This window comes from Acanthopagrus latus, chromosome 9 (genome assembly GCF_904848185.1).
Source record: "Acanthopagrus latus isolate v.2019 chromosome 9, fAcaLat1.1, whole genome shotgun sequence".
Lineage (NCBI taxonomy): Eukaryota > Metazoa > Chordata > Actinopteri > Spariformes > Sparidae > Acanthopagrus > Acanthopagrus latus.
Genome location: NC_051047.1, coordinates 2,038,232 through 2,052,621, shown reverse-complemented (window position 1 = coordinate 2,052,621; position 14,390 = coordinate 2,038,232). Strand labels below are relative to the sequence as shown.

The window sequence follows — 14,390 nt, the reverse complement described above, 5'->3', positions numbered from 1 at the left end:
CAGATTGTCCTGAACCACCTAGCGTCACAGCTATCATTGGAGGCTCCATTGCATCTGTGGCTCTCATTGGTATTGTGCTCCTGATGCTCATCAAGTTATTGCTCTACATGAAGGACCTGAAAGAGTACCGAAAATTTGAAAATGAAAAGAAGAAATCCAAGTGGGCAGAGGTGAGCCGATTTCTTTGAATGTTGTTTCCTACAAAATAGAAACAGAAATAATCACAATTAAGGTGTTGTTTGCAGTTCCTGTTGTTTCTTGCTAAATGTCATGCAGTGAGGCCTGTTTCCCCTCAGGCTTGAATAGTAAGTCATATGACCAACGCTTGAGAAATATTCTGATTTTCAGTGCTGTTACCCGCAAGTAGCACATTGTTTGCCTAACATGTGTTATAAAAAACAGAGGTTGTGGAGGTTGGGATGAGTCTTACATTACTCATTATCATTCAGTCCCTTGTTGGGCTCAAGACAATATCTTGCAGGTGGTGTGAATACCATGACGTTATATACTCTGATACAAAGGATGGTGGCGTGGTAAAACGAAGAAGAGGAGGACTATTTAACACAGGCTTGACTGTGGCTTCCTCTGCATAGAGGACAACTGCCCTCATTGTCAAGATCAAACCTCCCACAAAGAGCACCAGGCCTCGAGGCCAGTTTTTTTTTCTCATGGCCAAGCCGTGTTATTACATCGTCATGTGCTGTATTCGGGACTTTTTCCCAAAAGCTAACATTGTGAAAGATGCGTCTGTAAAATGGTAATAAAAGCCCCGCAAAGTGACTTCTTTTACTGACAGAATTTCGGCAATTCAGTCCAACACTGGAAAGACTGGAAAGTCTAGAGGAGCTGCCCAGTTTTATCCTAATCCAAAGTGGTCCCGATGGTTAACTTAGTCAGCCATGTCTGAATATGTGAAATTGGTTACAGTTTCTGGTGGCCTCATCCTGTCAGTTTTATGGCTCTCTGGGTAAAGTCCTCATGTTCTCACTGAAGATGTTATGCTGTGGGGGTGTCTTGATGACACTAGGCTGGTCAAGAGCTTTCTCAGTTGGAATCCAAATTAGCACATGGTTGATAATACTAGATTGAGGAGACATGCATTATACTGCCCAGAGCAGTCTAAGAACCCCTTCCAGTGCTGGACGGGTATTTTGAATTAGTGATGTCAATCACAACATTATAGACTGTTGTGCAACGGTATTAGATTTCCACACTACGATAACAATACCAGGAACAAAATCTGGATTTCACAATATCAAGGTAAATGGTATAACAAATTTGTTCTTGATTATTATTGAAACCCATATATTGCTACAACCCTAGCTGTAGGAGATGGATCTGGGTCTGCCAGTTGGACTGGTCTGTGAGCATGGTTATACCCAATATTGAGGTCACAGAGGTCCGGACCTCTGTAATTTTTTCCAAGAACACATCATAAAAGTTGTCTATTAATTACTTAAACATAAATCTTCTTGAAAGATGCAAAAATATTTTTCTGCGCTAAGATAACCGATTTTACCATCTTACCAGTGGCACTGGAATAATGGTGGTTAATTGGCCTACATACATAGAGAGAATCATTTTAGTAGCCTCTGAATTAAATGCTGTGGTCAAGTATTACTTCTAACAACTGGTGCTGCAAAAGCAAAACCAACCATGAACCTATCTAAAGGCAAGAAGGAATAGTGATGATTTCAATACAGAGAGAGACACCAGAGTGTTTGTCAGTCATCCCTGCAAACCATAGACTGATAAACTATGAAAATCAAAATGGATGTTTGTTACTACCCACTAGTAAAGTTTACACTGGACTTTGTGTGACGGTTTGTCTGTGACGGTCCAAATATCCGTAAATACTCCAGGACCATGGCTGGTGTAACGTTAGACTCAAAAGTGTCTTAAAATTGACTCACCAATAAAAGGGCAATGGGATGAACGCATTTTGTATGTATGATATGAAATAAGTATTACATCTACGAAAAAATGTTGACAGCCTCGGTCTAATCAGATGTTTTTGTAGATTTATATTTAAATCAGTCAGTCTAGCTGGCGTCAGGTCAGTGTATTTGCCAAAGGAGAGGCAGAGATGTACTTATCAACTGAGTTTGGAAGAAGACCAGTGTCTGTACAGCATCAGTTAAAACAGATATGGAAATAAAGTTACACAAAAAATGCAAATGTACTGACTGTAAAAATGTGTTATGGAAACATTGGTGCTATTTAAATCTTGGATTGCTTCATTTTTATTCACTGACAGATGAAAATGAAAAGACTACATACAGGGGTAATTTTTAAATGTGGTCATCTAATCGCCTAGCATTTCTAGTACCCTCACTACATAGCAAATTTGAATTTTATACCTCCCTATTCCTAAAATCATGTGTATGGCACTGTCTGTGAGCATTCAGTGTTAAGTGGATCAGTGGTGGTCCCCTTTATGCAGTTCAACTTTTGACCTGTGTTAAAACAGCCCACATGGATATCTTGCAATAGCACTTCTGTATCATAATCTGAAAATGGCAATTATCTAGCTCGAACACATGAAGGATGCAGTCTTTGCTTTTCCTCTGCATCTTATGTCTATCAATTAGCAAACAACGCTGCCTACACAGTATATCTATTAATTCTCATGTAGCTGAAAATGTATCCTTATTCCAGCAGTATGGAAATAACTTAAATCAGAGTGAAAGCAGTCCAACGGCAACATCTGCAATACGACCGCTGCATGGAAGGGTAACAAGAGGGCTGCATTTAATACTACAGATATGGTACGAAACAAAAACACTCAAAGTTAAAGAATGAGTTCACTCAAGCAACATAGGCAAAGGCACCGAAGCAACAAACTCTCATGAATACTTTCAAAAAAGAGAAATATCCTTGAGACAGCATCATGGCCAAAAATATTATAGAGAAGGTAACTGAATTAATCGCTCAGGATAAGCAGCTCATCTCTGTGGTAGAGGATCAGGGTTTTCTTCATCATCTGGAGTTTCTGAATCCACGGTGTGCCCTACCATCTCTGCATTACATCACATTGATTCCACTTTCCAGTTACAACATGCCGGCATGCGCACCAGTTTGGTGGGTCTCATACAGCAGAGCATGTTAAACAGGCAATCTGAACGTGTGTGAATTAGACAGGCAATGTGTCCGCGTCATTTTACATGACAACATAAGGAATATGAAACAAGCAGTGGATGATATGGAGGCATCAAGTGTGGGCTGCGTCTCAAACACTTTGGCTGCTGTACACGAGGGTCTGCTGTCACAGTGCAGCATCACAGACTCACCTGCTAACACAAGGAGGGTGGAAGCCAATGTTGGAATAGCATATGCAGAATAAGAAAGAGCCATATGAAAGTATTGTTTCAACTAAATGAAAAATAAAAAAATCTATCAAGGAACAACTTGGATGCAGATACTTTTTTCTTAATGCAGCTGTATGTTCCAGGAAAATATTAGTTAAGGCTGAGTATCGGATCAGGACTCGTTATTGGCATTTACTAAGTATTAAGGGACTCAGATCAGTATCGGGGTTAAAAGAAACCTGATAGGAATATCCCTATTTATCAAAAAGACTTTGAAGCACATTTATGGACAAAAAAAACTATTTTTTTTTTGGCTGGGTTTCAAGCACTTGGAATGGACCAAGCTTCACTGACTGTAGCCTTACATTGATGGTAGAGTAGTAGTGATAAGAATACACTTGTAAGTTAGTGCAAACAACTGCATAGATGAATGCTGTGGAAATATGCAATATTCTTTAGTTATGTGGCCATTACAATACAGGAAATTCACTTTCCACCATTGATGAGAGTCCTTTGTTTGTGCCAGCCACTGGCTGCTATTATTTGAGATTTACCAATTTACAGTCTGCCTACATTGTGGCGTTTTACACATGTGCAAACTGTCCAGACACATCTAAGATTAAAAAATGGCTGAAAATAACCTTATCATCTGTATTTCTCTTTTGCCAGGCTGACAACCCGCTGTTCAAAAATGCCACCACCACTGTGGCAAATCCAACCTTCACTGGAGAGTGATGGCCTCCCTTTCAGCACTGGATGTTCAGTACATCACTGTTTTGTTAATGGTCAGATATGAAATGTACAAATATCCACATATATTCTGGCTTTCGTGTTGATTTGCCTTTTTTCTTAATAATGAAATACTGCCATTTACTGTCTATATAATTGTTGGTGCATTGTTTTTCTTTAATTATTATGCCAAAAAGATATTATTTTTTCTCATTTCTTATAATACTTAGATTTTAGATATCATGTTATATAATGTAGCTTATAACGTATACAGTAAGGGAGTTGGTCGTGTCAAAATATATATATACTAGATGTATTACTTTTAGGACAAAGATGCTCATTTGATAGCTCAAAACTCTTAAAAGCTCAAAACTTTTTCTGTTCATGTAGTACACACTTTCAGTGATTGCTTAAATGATTCCTTTAAAGTTAGGTTTCGAACAAAATTGGGTTTTGAAAATGTTGTAAAACCCAAACAGTGAGCCAGGAGAGCTCTTTCATGCCTCTTTTCACATTAAAAATTGCATCCAACCTCTCATTCTTTTCTGTATGCCTCTTAAAGTATTAAAGTACAGACTATTTGTTGACATAACTTGATGTCCTTACTGTTTTTAACACACACACAAACCTCGTTCATTCACTGATTCCTCTCCTGGCGTTCTCGTTCAGTCAGTCACTCATTCTTGGCTAGCAGGCATTAGCTGTTAACTGTTGTGTTGTCTAAAAGTACACATAATCATGAGGTTGCAGCTATGTATTTGCCATGATCTACAGTGTTATGTTGACCGTTAGCGTGTTGGTTTGAGAACAAGGAGCTGAGAACTGTGCATTACGTGATTCACCGCTAAACGATATTGTACCGGAAGCACGACTGAATGAATGGACGAACAACATGAACAATTCTTCTTGCTATACTGACTGTTGGGAACTGAATCTCGACATTGAACAATGAAATCCACCTCTACATGTTAGTTAGTTTGTGTGTTTTCATCTTTGTGTTGATTAAGGACTTTTGAACCTTCTTGCTGTCTATTTAATGTTGTATAAGAGTGAATGTTGCCAACCTCTACACTGTCAACAACTCCAAAATCCTTTGATCATTACACCTGTTATGGTAGTATTGGTTTTAGTTATTAAATGAATTATTAATCAGAGTTACATACTGACAGTTTAGTACCTTATTCTGAAACTGATTTTGTGAATTTGCTATGTTTTCCCTTCTTCAAGGGTGGTGCCCCAAGGTGATCTAATGTAATTGGATCATATTATTTGTCATCATTAATAATTATCCCTGATAATCATTGATTATTATTGATAGCCAAATTTAACCTAAATCTCCCTTTCAATGTTGCATAAACACTGCTTAATTGTGCCTTGTGTAATGCAGTGCACCACAGGCCTCTGAAACCAATCAGACAAAAACCTTTGGCTCAGTGGGTTTTCAAATGTCAAACCACATTAAGTCCCATTAACGTGACAGGCAAAATATCTGAAGAAAGGTAAACATATCCATTTTTCTGAACTGTTCCACAAGCCACATTGTCAAAAATGAACACCCAAAAATGTCACAGTGTGCTCACCTACATTCTCATAATAATTATCTTTATTGACAGACTCGAGGTCCAGATATAAAAGACACACACAATAAACAGACAAACATAAGATTACACATAAATAAACGTGTGCTCAATGGTTAAAAAACATACACATGGGTTGGGTCCACTATTTGAAGTTGGAGAAGTATCTTGTCTCACTTTGGGTAGGGTCAGTCAAAGATATTATAATCCCATTCCTTGAATCAATCAGCCGACACATACATTTATACATTTCTAATTCCTAAGTAATGCCTGAAAAGTGGGAGCATTAAAGTTCACAAACACCTTGCTAGCACGTTTACATCTTGGGTATTTAAACAAGATTCTACGAGCATCATTATATGCCACTTTAATCTTATTCATCTTCACTTTACACAGCACACCTGTGGTGTAGCCATGGTAAAGCAGAGTGCAGTATGCTCTAAAAAGAGCTGTTTTAACTTCATCAGTGCGCATATGAAATTTGCGTGCCAGCATATTTGCCTGAGCATGTAATTAATAACACTGGCGCTGAATATCAAAATCATCACTAAGGTCATTCCTGATGATATGCCCTCAGCATTTTACTTTGGTTACAATATCTAGCTCTTGTTCAGACAAGTAGGATGTCTACCATAATGTCTACCATATCATTATTTCTGTAATAGCAGTAACAGTCTTTCAGTACTGCTCGACCTAGCATAGCTTTCTGATTTTTGCCTTTCACCACAGTTAACAAAGCCAAAGTGTTGTGTGCTGACTGTTCTGCAGTTGCAGATAGGGTGTCTCTATTAGAGAGATGTATCCGTGAGTTAGAGCAGCTTCTCTCAGGTTGAACCACTGGCACTACAGACGGTGTTAGCCCCGGCCCTGATCACCTTAACACTACCTCAGTCTCTGTGGAGTTTGTGCCTGCTCAGCCGTGGTGTCCTCTACATACTGTAGAGGCTAATCTTAGGGTGCTGACATCACGCAGGGAGAAACACGGAACCCAGGCATAGAGCACCACATGCTACAGCAACATTGTAATTCATGCTGATGCCAATGATATTTGTCACAAGCAGCCTGAGATCACAAAATACAGCCTAGCCTTTTCAGGCTGCTAGAAACAAGATCAGCATCAGTTAATTGTCTCTGGTCCCTTAATGAAACAATGATGAGACTAGAGACTCTGCAGTCACCCCCACATGCTGAGAGTAGACAGCCTTCATCCTAATGGTGTCAGCACTGCTGTTTAATCTAGCACCTATTTATAAAGCAGGTTTGATGTCAAGAATGTAGCACTCGGCAGGCCACAGGTGTAGAGAGCCTACTAGTGATACAGTTAATGCTGGTATGGAGTCTACTAGCCTTGTTAATATGGCGAGTCAGGGATATAATGCAGAATACTAGACCGATAGCTTAATCTACAACATTGAGACCGACACCTTCCTTCTCCACTCTCATCATTGACTCATCCTCTAAATGTGTAAATTGTTGTGTTGACAGCTTTCCCTATAGACCTGCTCGCTCGGTAAGCAATCTGGTGTTGGTCCAGGTCAGCAGAGATGGCAGATTTGATGTGAGAGGGGATGAGTCTCAAAACATTTTGTGATTATGGAGGTGAGAGCAACTGGGCGATAGTCAGGCAGTTCACTGTACCTTTCTTTGGGACTGGGATGATGGTTGCAGACTTCAGGCAGGAGGGGACTGCAGATTGTAGTAGCGAGAGATTGGAGATGGTGATGAAAACCTCTGCTAGCTGGTCTGCTTAGGCCTTGAGAATCCTGCCAGTGACTCCGTCTGGACAAGCTGCTTTCCTCGTGTTGACTCGACGCAGGGTGGATCTGACCTCATGTTGGTCCAGCTGAATGGCGTTGACCTTCCCTGGTAGTGTCAGATGTGTGTCAGTAACAATCTTGCGGTCAAAGCGAGAAAAGAATTGGTTGAGGGATTCTCTATATATATGTATATGTGTGTATATGTATATGTGTGTGTGTGTATATATATATATTTATATATATATATATATATATATATATATATATATATATATATATATTCAAAACAAAATGTAATTTCCATCTTGAAATAGTTTAATAAAACAAAGTTTCTAAGTCTCTAAGTGAGCACTCTGTTGCGTTTTGTTGGTGTGTCATAGATGTGACAAGAATCCTGCTTGCAGCTTGATATGACGATTTCAGTGCATTAACTTTTGTTGTTCTTACCTCTGAATTTTGAGGAAATGTCTCTTCAAAATTCCTACGCTTCGTTTCATAATGTCGTTTGAAATTGGAAATCTTCATCACAGCTATAGTCTCCTGGCATATTAAGCACATGGGTTTTGTGCTGGCTGGAGGGAGAATGAATGCAAATTTTTCAGTCCATTCTTCTTTGAATTGCCGATTTTCACTGTCCACTTTTCTTTTAGCAGTGAACTTGGAACATGCCATTTTCGTGCAAAATTGGCAAAATGTGAACATTAGAACTACTCCAAAAACGAAAGTGAACGTTAAAATTGCGCTCGCAGCAGTGAGTGACCAAGCTGTCTGTGAATCGTTGGCATGGAGACAAGTCGTGGTATACACGTGCTGACCCAACCAAAGCACATAGTGAAGGAATAACAGTTCGGGGGCCACAAATAGGAGGCCGGCGGGCCAGATGCGGCTCGGGGGCCGCCTATTGAGGACCACAGATGAAGGTTATCCTGGACTTAAATTGAAGCCTACAAATGTGGAAAGTTTGTCATGTAAGGTAGTGATATGTATAATAACATGCTGGCAGACAAACATTTTTTTGACTTCCGGGATAAATTGAGGGTGATATTTGAAAATAAAAAGGCAGTAAGCCCCAGAATATTATTCTGATAGTTTCCCTTGTGTGTCAGGATACACACAAAATTTTAGACTTCTCTGACCATTTATGCAGTTGCAGTCCTCTAATATATGCAATTACATCATTTCACTAGTATCTTTTCCCAGAAGGGGGTTATTTTGGCCCCTGAGACCAAATGGCCCCGAGTTGGGGGTCATCTTTTGATGGCCCAATGTATGGGATAACAGGAAATAATAGTGAGGTAAGGTAGGAAAAATCCTGAGGGGTTGACCTGGCTCCTGGCCTATTTGGAGGACTATTAAATTATCATTGTTGCTGATTTTTCTTAACGATCACATGTGTAAAAGTGCATCAAAAGTGCTTTATATGACAATAAACACTTTGAATCTTGACTGCAGAGAACACTCTGGACCTTCTCTCCATGCAGCATGTATTAAAGAGATCTGACTCATCATGCTGAGTCTAAAATTATACTGAGACTTAGCAATTCTCTACCTCACAAAGGAGAATTTCCACTACAGTAAAATATTGTTCATTCTTAAATTATATTTAAGATACCAAATTGAAGCTCTATGTTCTAAAAGCTAGCTAATCTTGATCATTGATTGATCATTTGGCCATAAGTCAGGTAAGGCAAGATTCAGTCCTTGTTAACAAACAACCAAGACGGATCAATGTTTTTCTGAAAACAGACTGCTTTCATTTTTATTGTTGGAAGAAGATCATTACAGTACCCACTGTTCACTAGTAGAAACATACACTACCAAGGCGTGCGTGTGGGCCACCAACTTGGTAGAAGTTGAACAGCGATTACATTAAGTCCTGTGCCAGGACCTTAAACTGTTTTATGAAGTATTTTATATATCTAAAACAAACAAATTAAACAAAAAAGTCAACTTTACTGTTGGGTGACAATCAGAATGTGTCAGGATGAGTCACTGGCAATCAGCATAAACTGTTGAATGAAATATTTTATACGTCTGAAGGAAAGAAACAAAAAAAATCATGATGCATCAGTGGCAATCTGTCAAATCAAATTTAGACATTTCCAAAAAGCAGTGAATCCACAACATAGAGTCAAGCCAGGCACAGGTTGTAACATCTTCATTTGATCTTTTTTCACAGAATTTGGTGCCAGGCGTCGCCGAGGGCACCTTAATAATGTGATAATGATCTATAAGCTACAAACAAATGAGAGGATGCTGGTGTAGCCTTTCACAGTCCATTAGGATCTTCAACTGACTGTAACCTGAGCCCAGGTTAGAAGAAAGAATCATGTCATAAAACAAAAATGTTCATCTTAAACCTGCAAGGGTTCAGTTGATTATTATTTATCTACCCATATAGGTGAGGTGCAGGGGCAAAGATCTGGAACACAGGACAAGGGAAATAGGGAACAACTAATCAGCCTTAAGTGGAGCAGAAACTTTGAACTAGTCAGATTGAACTCATCACACCAGGTAAGCGAGAGGAAGGGAGATCTGCTGTCACTGCACTACATCTGCTGGGTGGAGTTCCCATTCCAGGTGTTGTTGTCATCCTCGCTGTCGTCTTGCGTCCGGAGCCTGCAGATTTTACCGTCTTTCTTGAAGTCACTGGGCCGCTTTTCCAGGTTGTGCTTGGAGAGGGTTTCTCTAAGCGGACACAGAGGAAAATGGCAGAGTACGCAATTAAAACAAAGATGTTATTCATTATACCATATATATTCTATCTACATTTTTTCAATTTAACACACTGATTATTGGAAGTACATGTGACTGAGTCCTAATCTCATAAACTAGCAGCATGACAAAATAACAGTAACAATAGCACAAGCAGCAATGACTCAGTGAGGCAGTGTTGTTCAAATAATAAGCATAAAGTGGGGTTTGGTTTGCCAGAACCTGAAGCAAAAAAATAAAAAATATTGCAGTTAAATCTATATCAGGGTTGGTTTGGCTAACAAGAGTGTTGACCGATAAGAGAGGCGCAATTTTTTTATATAACCGCTAACCAGCAGTTATCCATGGTTTATCTTTTCCGACAAATCTGGCAACGAAATCACATGTTTGATGCCTCAAAATATGTGCTGGGACCATGTTTCTAATGTTGCAGTAGTTTGGTGCTGCTCTGAGCATTAATGTCGCTTTTTGATGGCGGTAATAGATTGGCATACTCTTCATAACATAGTCCATTTCTTGTTCATTTGATGTGTTATCAGAAGCAAAAACAGACAGCACCCATTTGACAACATTTCAGATTTAAACTCAATGCTGATAACGTTAACAAGGAAAAGGGAGTTGATTACCATTCTGAAAAGCTGGAGGTATGCAAGAGGTGTGAGGTGTTCCCCCTCCAACTGCTTGTTCTTGTTCCATTAATTCCTTTATACTTAATAAACCAACTTTGCCATAAATACAAAGGATCCACTGTCAAAAAAGGCTGAAATTTACCATTATGTTGCTCTGCGATGAATGAAAGCCGTGCTAATAATAATACAATGTATTTCTACAAGTTTACTCAAGCCAATGATGTGGTTAATTAGGTCGCTGCTACTACTTCCGCTCAGTAAAGTCAGCGAACTAGACTAAATTTAAGGTTAAAAAAAAAAAAAAAAAAGCTTTAAAACATCACCTCATCTGTTACCTATTGTGGCGTGACATTTTCATCACCAGGGGTGTTTTTTTGTTGTGGTTGCATGGAGTCTTTAGACTGTGCAAATATTGACATTGGTCTGATTCAGGAATCGCACATTACTATGGAGTCTGTTTACAGCTTCAGTAACACTAATTAGTGATTATGAATAAGTATGGTTGTGTCTTTTTCCTCAACAGATGACAAAACTAGGGGTGTTTCAATTGTAATATGACATTCACTAGATATAAATATGATTGATTCTGGCAATGATACTGAAGGTAGCGTTGTCTTTATCATCATATCCAGTATATGAATTGTTTTTTTGTCAGTGCTTATGTGCCAGCAGATGATGATAAAAAATATTTTCAACATTATCTAATATTTTAATTAATGTATCAGATTATTATTTTATTATTGGTGCAGACATGAACAGAATAATAAATCTGATATTAAATAAATCAAACTAAACAGCTTTCCGTTTTCCTAACCCAAAGCTTTGCAGCTGTGCATGTTAGGCCTCACTCTGTTGGAAGTATGGGAATCTTGCAGTCCAGTAGCCAAAGAATATAACTTTTTTCCTAACATGAAATCAGAACAGACTATATTTTTTTCTGACATTATTTTAACTTCACTGTTCCACCACCATGCAATTATTACAAACTTTTTTATGAACAGTGACCAAACAAACAAACAAAAAACTCTCTGGAGATTCTCTCTGGAATATTAAATAGTCATTTTTGTTTCAAAAGGGTTTCAAAAATATGATGTTGCATCGTTTGCTTCTTTTTTAAACCACTCTCGTCAGCAGATGATGCTTGAACTGGAAAGATGGCAGGCAATCTTTGGAGCACAACAAAGCTCCAGCTTACCAAGTTTGCAAAAGGGCTGAACACTTTAATGAGAGCAAATCTGATTTCTTAATTCAAAAATCTAGAGAACGTCATTATTTTAGTAGCAGGCCCTCATATCAGTTAGCCGGCCATCTTTTTCTCATCATTCCTTTTAGCAATACAATCTCCAGAAGGTGGTATAGTACTATACTACTTCAACTGAGTTAAATGCAGCTTTTACAAGAAAGTATAAGATTAGTTTTAGTAAAGACAGGTATCAATATATTTTTAATTTCTTCATATTTTAGTAGTATCTCACAATAGAAAATAAATTGGCAAAAAGCTGCACTCCTACCTTTAAGTAGCCTTGGTGACAATTTATATAAATCTGAAGTGCTAATTGTCTTTTAATTTGAATACTTAGATGGTGATATTTCTCCAACTCTCGAAACTATTTTCAATAAAAAAAAAAAATACAAGATCAAATCAGATTTGGGGAAGTGGATTTCAAGACCTATATTCTTCGTGCCAGAATGTCACTAATAAAATGAGTGCAGTACAGTATCACCACATACTACCTTTCTAGCTTCTATGCTTCCACAGTCCACTAGTTTCCTTTGGCATAATTAAAGGCCAAGGATTGAACTCACAACTTTGCTGACAGAGAAATCAGCTTGATGTTGGGGGCCCCTAATTTCAAAGTTTATTATTGGTCTTTTGTTTAGCGCATTAAAAACTCTGTGTTGGATCATACAAATTCTACATCTTTTGCACTCTGTAGAAGAAAACTGTAGTCTACCCACATGGACTACAGGATTTAATTATGCAGAAGTCCCCCTCAAACAAGCTAAAATGCATTTTTTCAAATGTTTTAATATCTGGAAACTAATAACTAACTTTACTAATTAAAAAAATGACATTATTATAACAATATAATACTTTGTAACTATGAATTGTTGCTCGGTGGTAAGACAGTGGCCTACCCAATATGGTTAATTCACTAACTTGGACAGCTGGTTAAAACTTACGGTCTCCATAGATTCCAAGAATGTTTTGTTTTGTTTTTCATTAGGAGTTCTGTGGAATTCTGAACTTTCTAAATATGAACTTACAAAGCAACTGTACAATACTAGCAAGACCAGTGGAACTGTATCAACAATTTATTCCCAGATAATGAAAAGTTTCTATAAACCTTTTGCAATACAAACAATCTGGCAACATGACTTTGGTTTGATTTCTCAAAAAATACCTTGGAAAACCTAGCCTTAAAAATCATATTCACCAAATCATTCACTTAAGATTTGCACATAGAACTTTAATGCCTATAATTAGACATTGGCTTAATTTAGTTCTATCTCCTCTACGTCAATTCTGTTCACGACCATGTGTTCAGCAGATTCTTGTTTGTGCATTGTGAGTCAGAAGAATATGATGCAGAGAGTGAACATTGAGTTCCAAAGCAGCAAAGCGAGATGCAACCATCATTACTGAATAATTTGTGTTTTGCCCCTGGTGGGACTATAAAAGAGCAAACCTCAGCCATGACTAAAATACTGAGGTCCCCCAAACCAATAATTAGTGAGTCCGGATGTTCATGATCCACATTAGAATTCCTATGCTGTCTCAGTTGAACAACTCCAGCATCTCCTGCAAATTTGACAGTGAGCTGCTGCTCTTCCAACTAGAAGCTTGGTAAATCTTCCCATTCAGTCACTAAGTTTGACCAAAGGTCTGTCTGGTGTTTAAACGTTCCTCCATGGTGAATGTTATCAGAAGGGGAGAGCTGGAAATAGAAAACCAAACTAAAACTAAACAGGTGGTAGCGAGTGCAATACGAAGGCTGCCACAGCATTTACTAACTCAAAAACTTTGGAAGAGAATTTGGGTCAAATATGTTTGGATCAATGTTGCAAATGTGCCTTTGACACATATCTGGACTTGAATGGTGATTAAACTTACCTCTTTGCTTTGTCGGAGTCTGAGTTGATGTAAGAGTTGGATTGTAGGGAGGAACCTCTGGATGCTTCACCACGAGGTCGTGGGTTTGCAAATAGGAAGGAGCTCAGGAATCTCCATACAGCCAGCAGTGGGTAGAGCAATGTGCCCAGGAATGCCCAGATCCCACCCTCAGAAGACTGGACTACAGCATGACCTGGCCTGCCCGATTGCTTTGAGGGAGAGGATCCAAATAATGTTTACATAAGAGGCATGTGTATGACAATGACACATACATTTGCTAGCCTAACAAATACACCCTATGAGTTCACAAGTAGGAATACAAAAACAAACAACATCTTAAAACAGTACATCTGCTAAAATACCCTGGTGAAACAGAATTGATCCACTGACATCACAAAACCTGGGCTTCCTGAGGAAAAATAGCCTGGACTGGGCGCATTTAAATATGGCACCAAGGTACTCATATATATTATATATATATATATAATATATATATATATTATATATATATATATATATAATATATATATAATATATATATATATATATATATATATATA

At 38.3% G+C, this 14,390-nt stretch overlaps 2 protein-coding genes and 1 long non-coding RNA gene across 5 annotated transcripts in view; 1 reads left to right on the top strand and 2 right to left on the bottom strand.

The window, feature by feature from the left end:
- Positions 1-4,629, top strand: part of itgb2 (integrin, beta 2) — a 54,924-nt gene extending 50,295 nt beyond the window's left edge. For both annotated transcript variants that reach the window (XM_037109121.1, XM_037109120.1), the window contains exons 16-17: positions 4-170; positions 3,978-4,629. In XM_037109121.1, coding sequence (XP_036965016.1) covers positions 4-170; positions 3,978-4,043 — 233 coding nt within the window. In that variant the 3' untranslated portion in view covers positions 4,044-4,629. The remainder of the gene's footprint in view (positions 1-3; positions 171-3,977) is intronic.
- Positions 4,162-7,575, bottom strand: LOC119025506. Its single transcript, XR_005076835.1, has 2 exons — positions 7,033-7,575; positions 4,162-6,999 (listed from the first exon to the last, which is right to left on the bottom strand). It is a non-coding gene; the product is annotated as an uncharacterized LOC119025506 (long non-coding RNA).
- Positions 7,576-9,096: 1,521 nt separating this feature from the next.
- ubxn4 (UBX domain protein 4) overlaps positions 9,097-14,390 on the bottom strand; it is a 51,223-nt gene continuing 45,929 nt past the window's right edge. For both annotated transcript variants that reach the window (XM_037109478.1, XM_037109479.1), the window contains exons 12-13: positions 13,831-14,039; positions 9,097-10,059 (exon numbers count right to left, since the gene is read on the bottom strand). In XM_037109478.1, the coding sequence (XP_036965373.1) occupies positions 9,921-10,059; positions 13,831-14,039 (348 nt within the window). In that variant the 3' untranslated portion in view covers positions 9,097-9,920. The remainder of the gene's footprint in view (positions 10,060-13,830; positions 14,040-14,390) is intronic.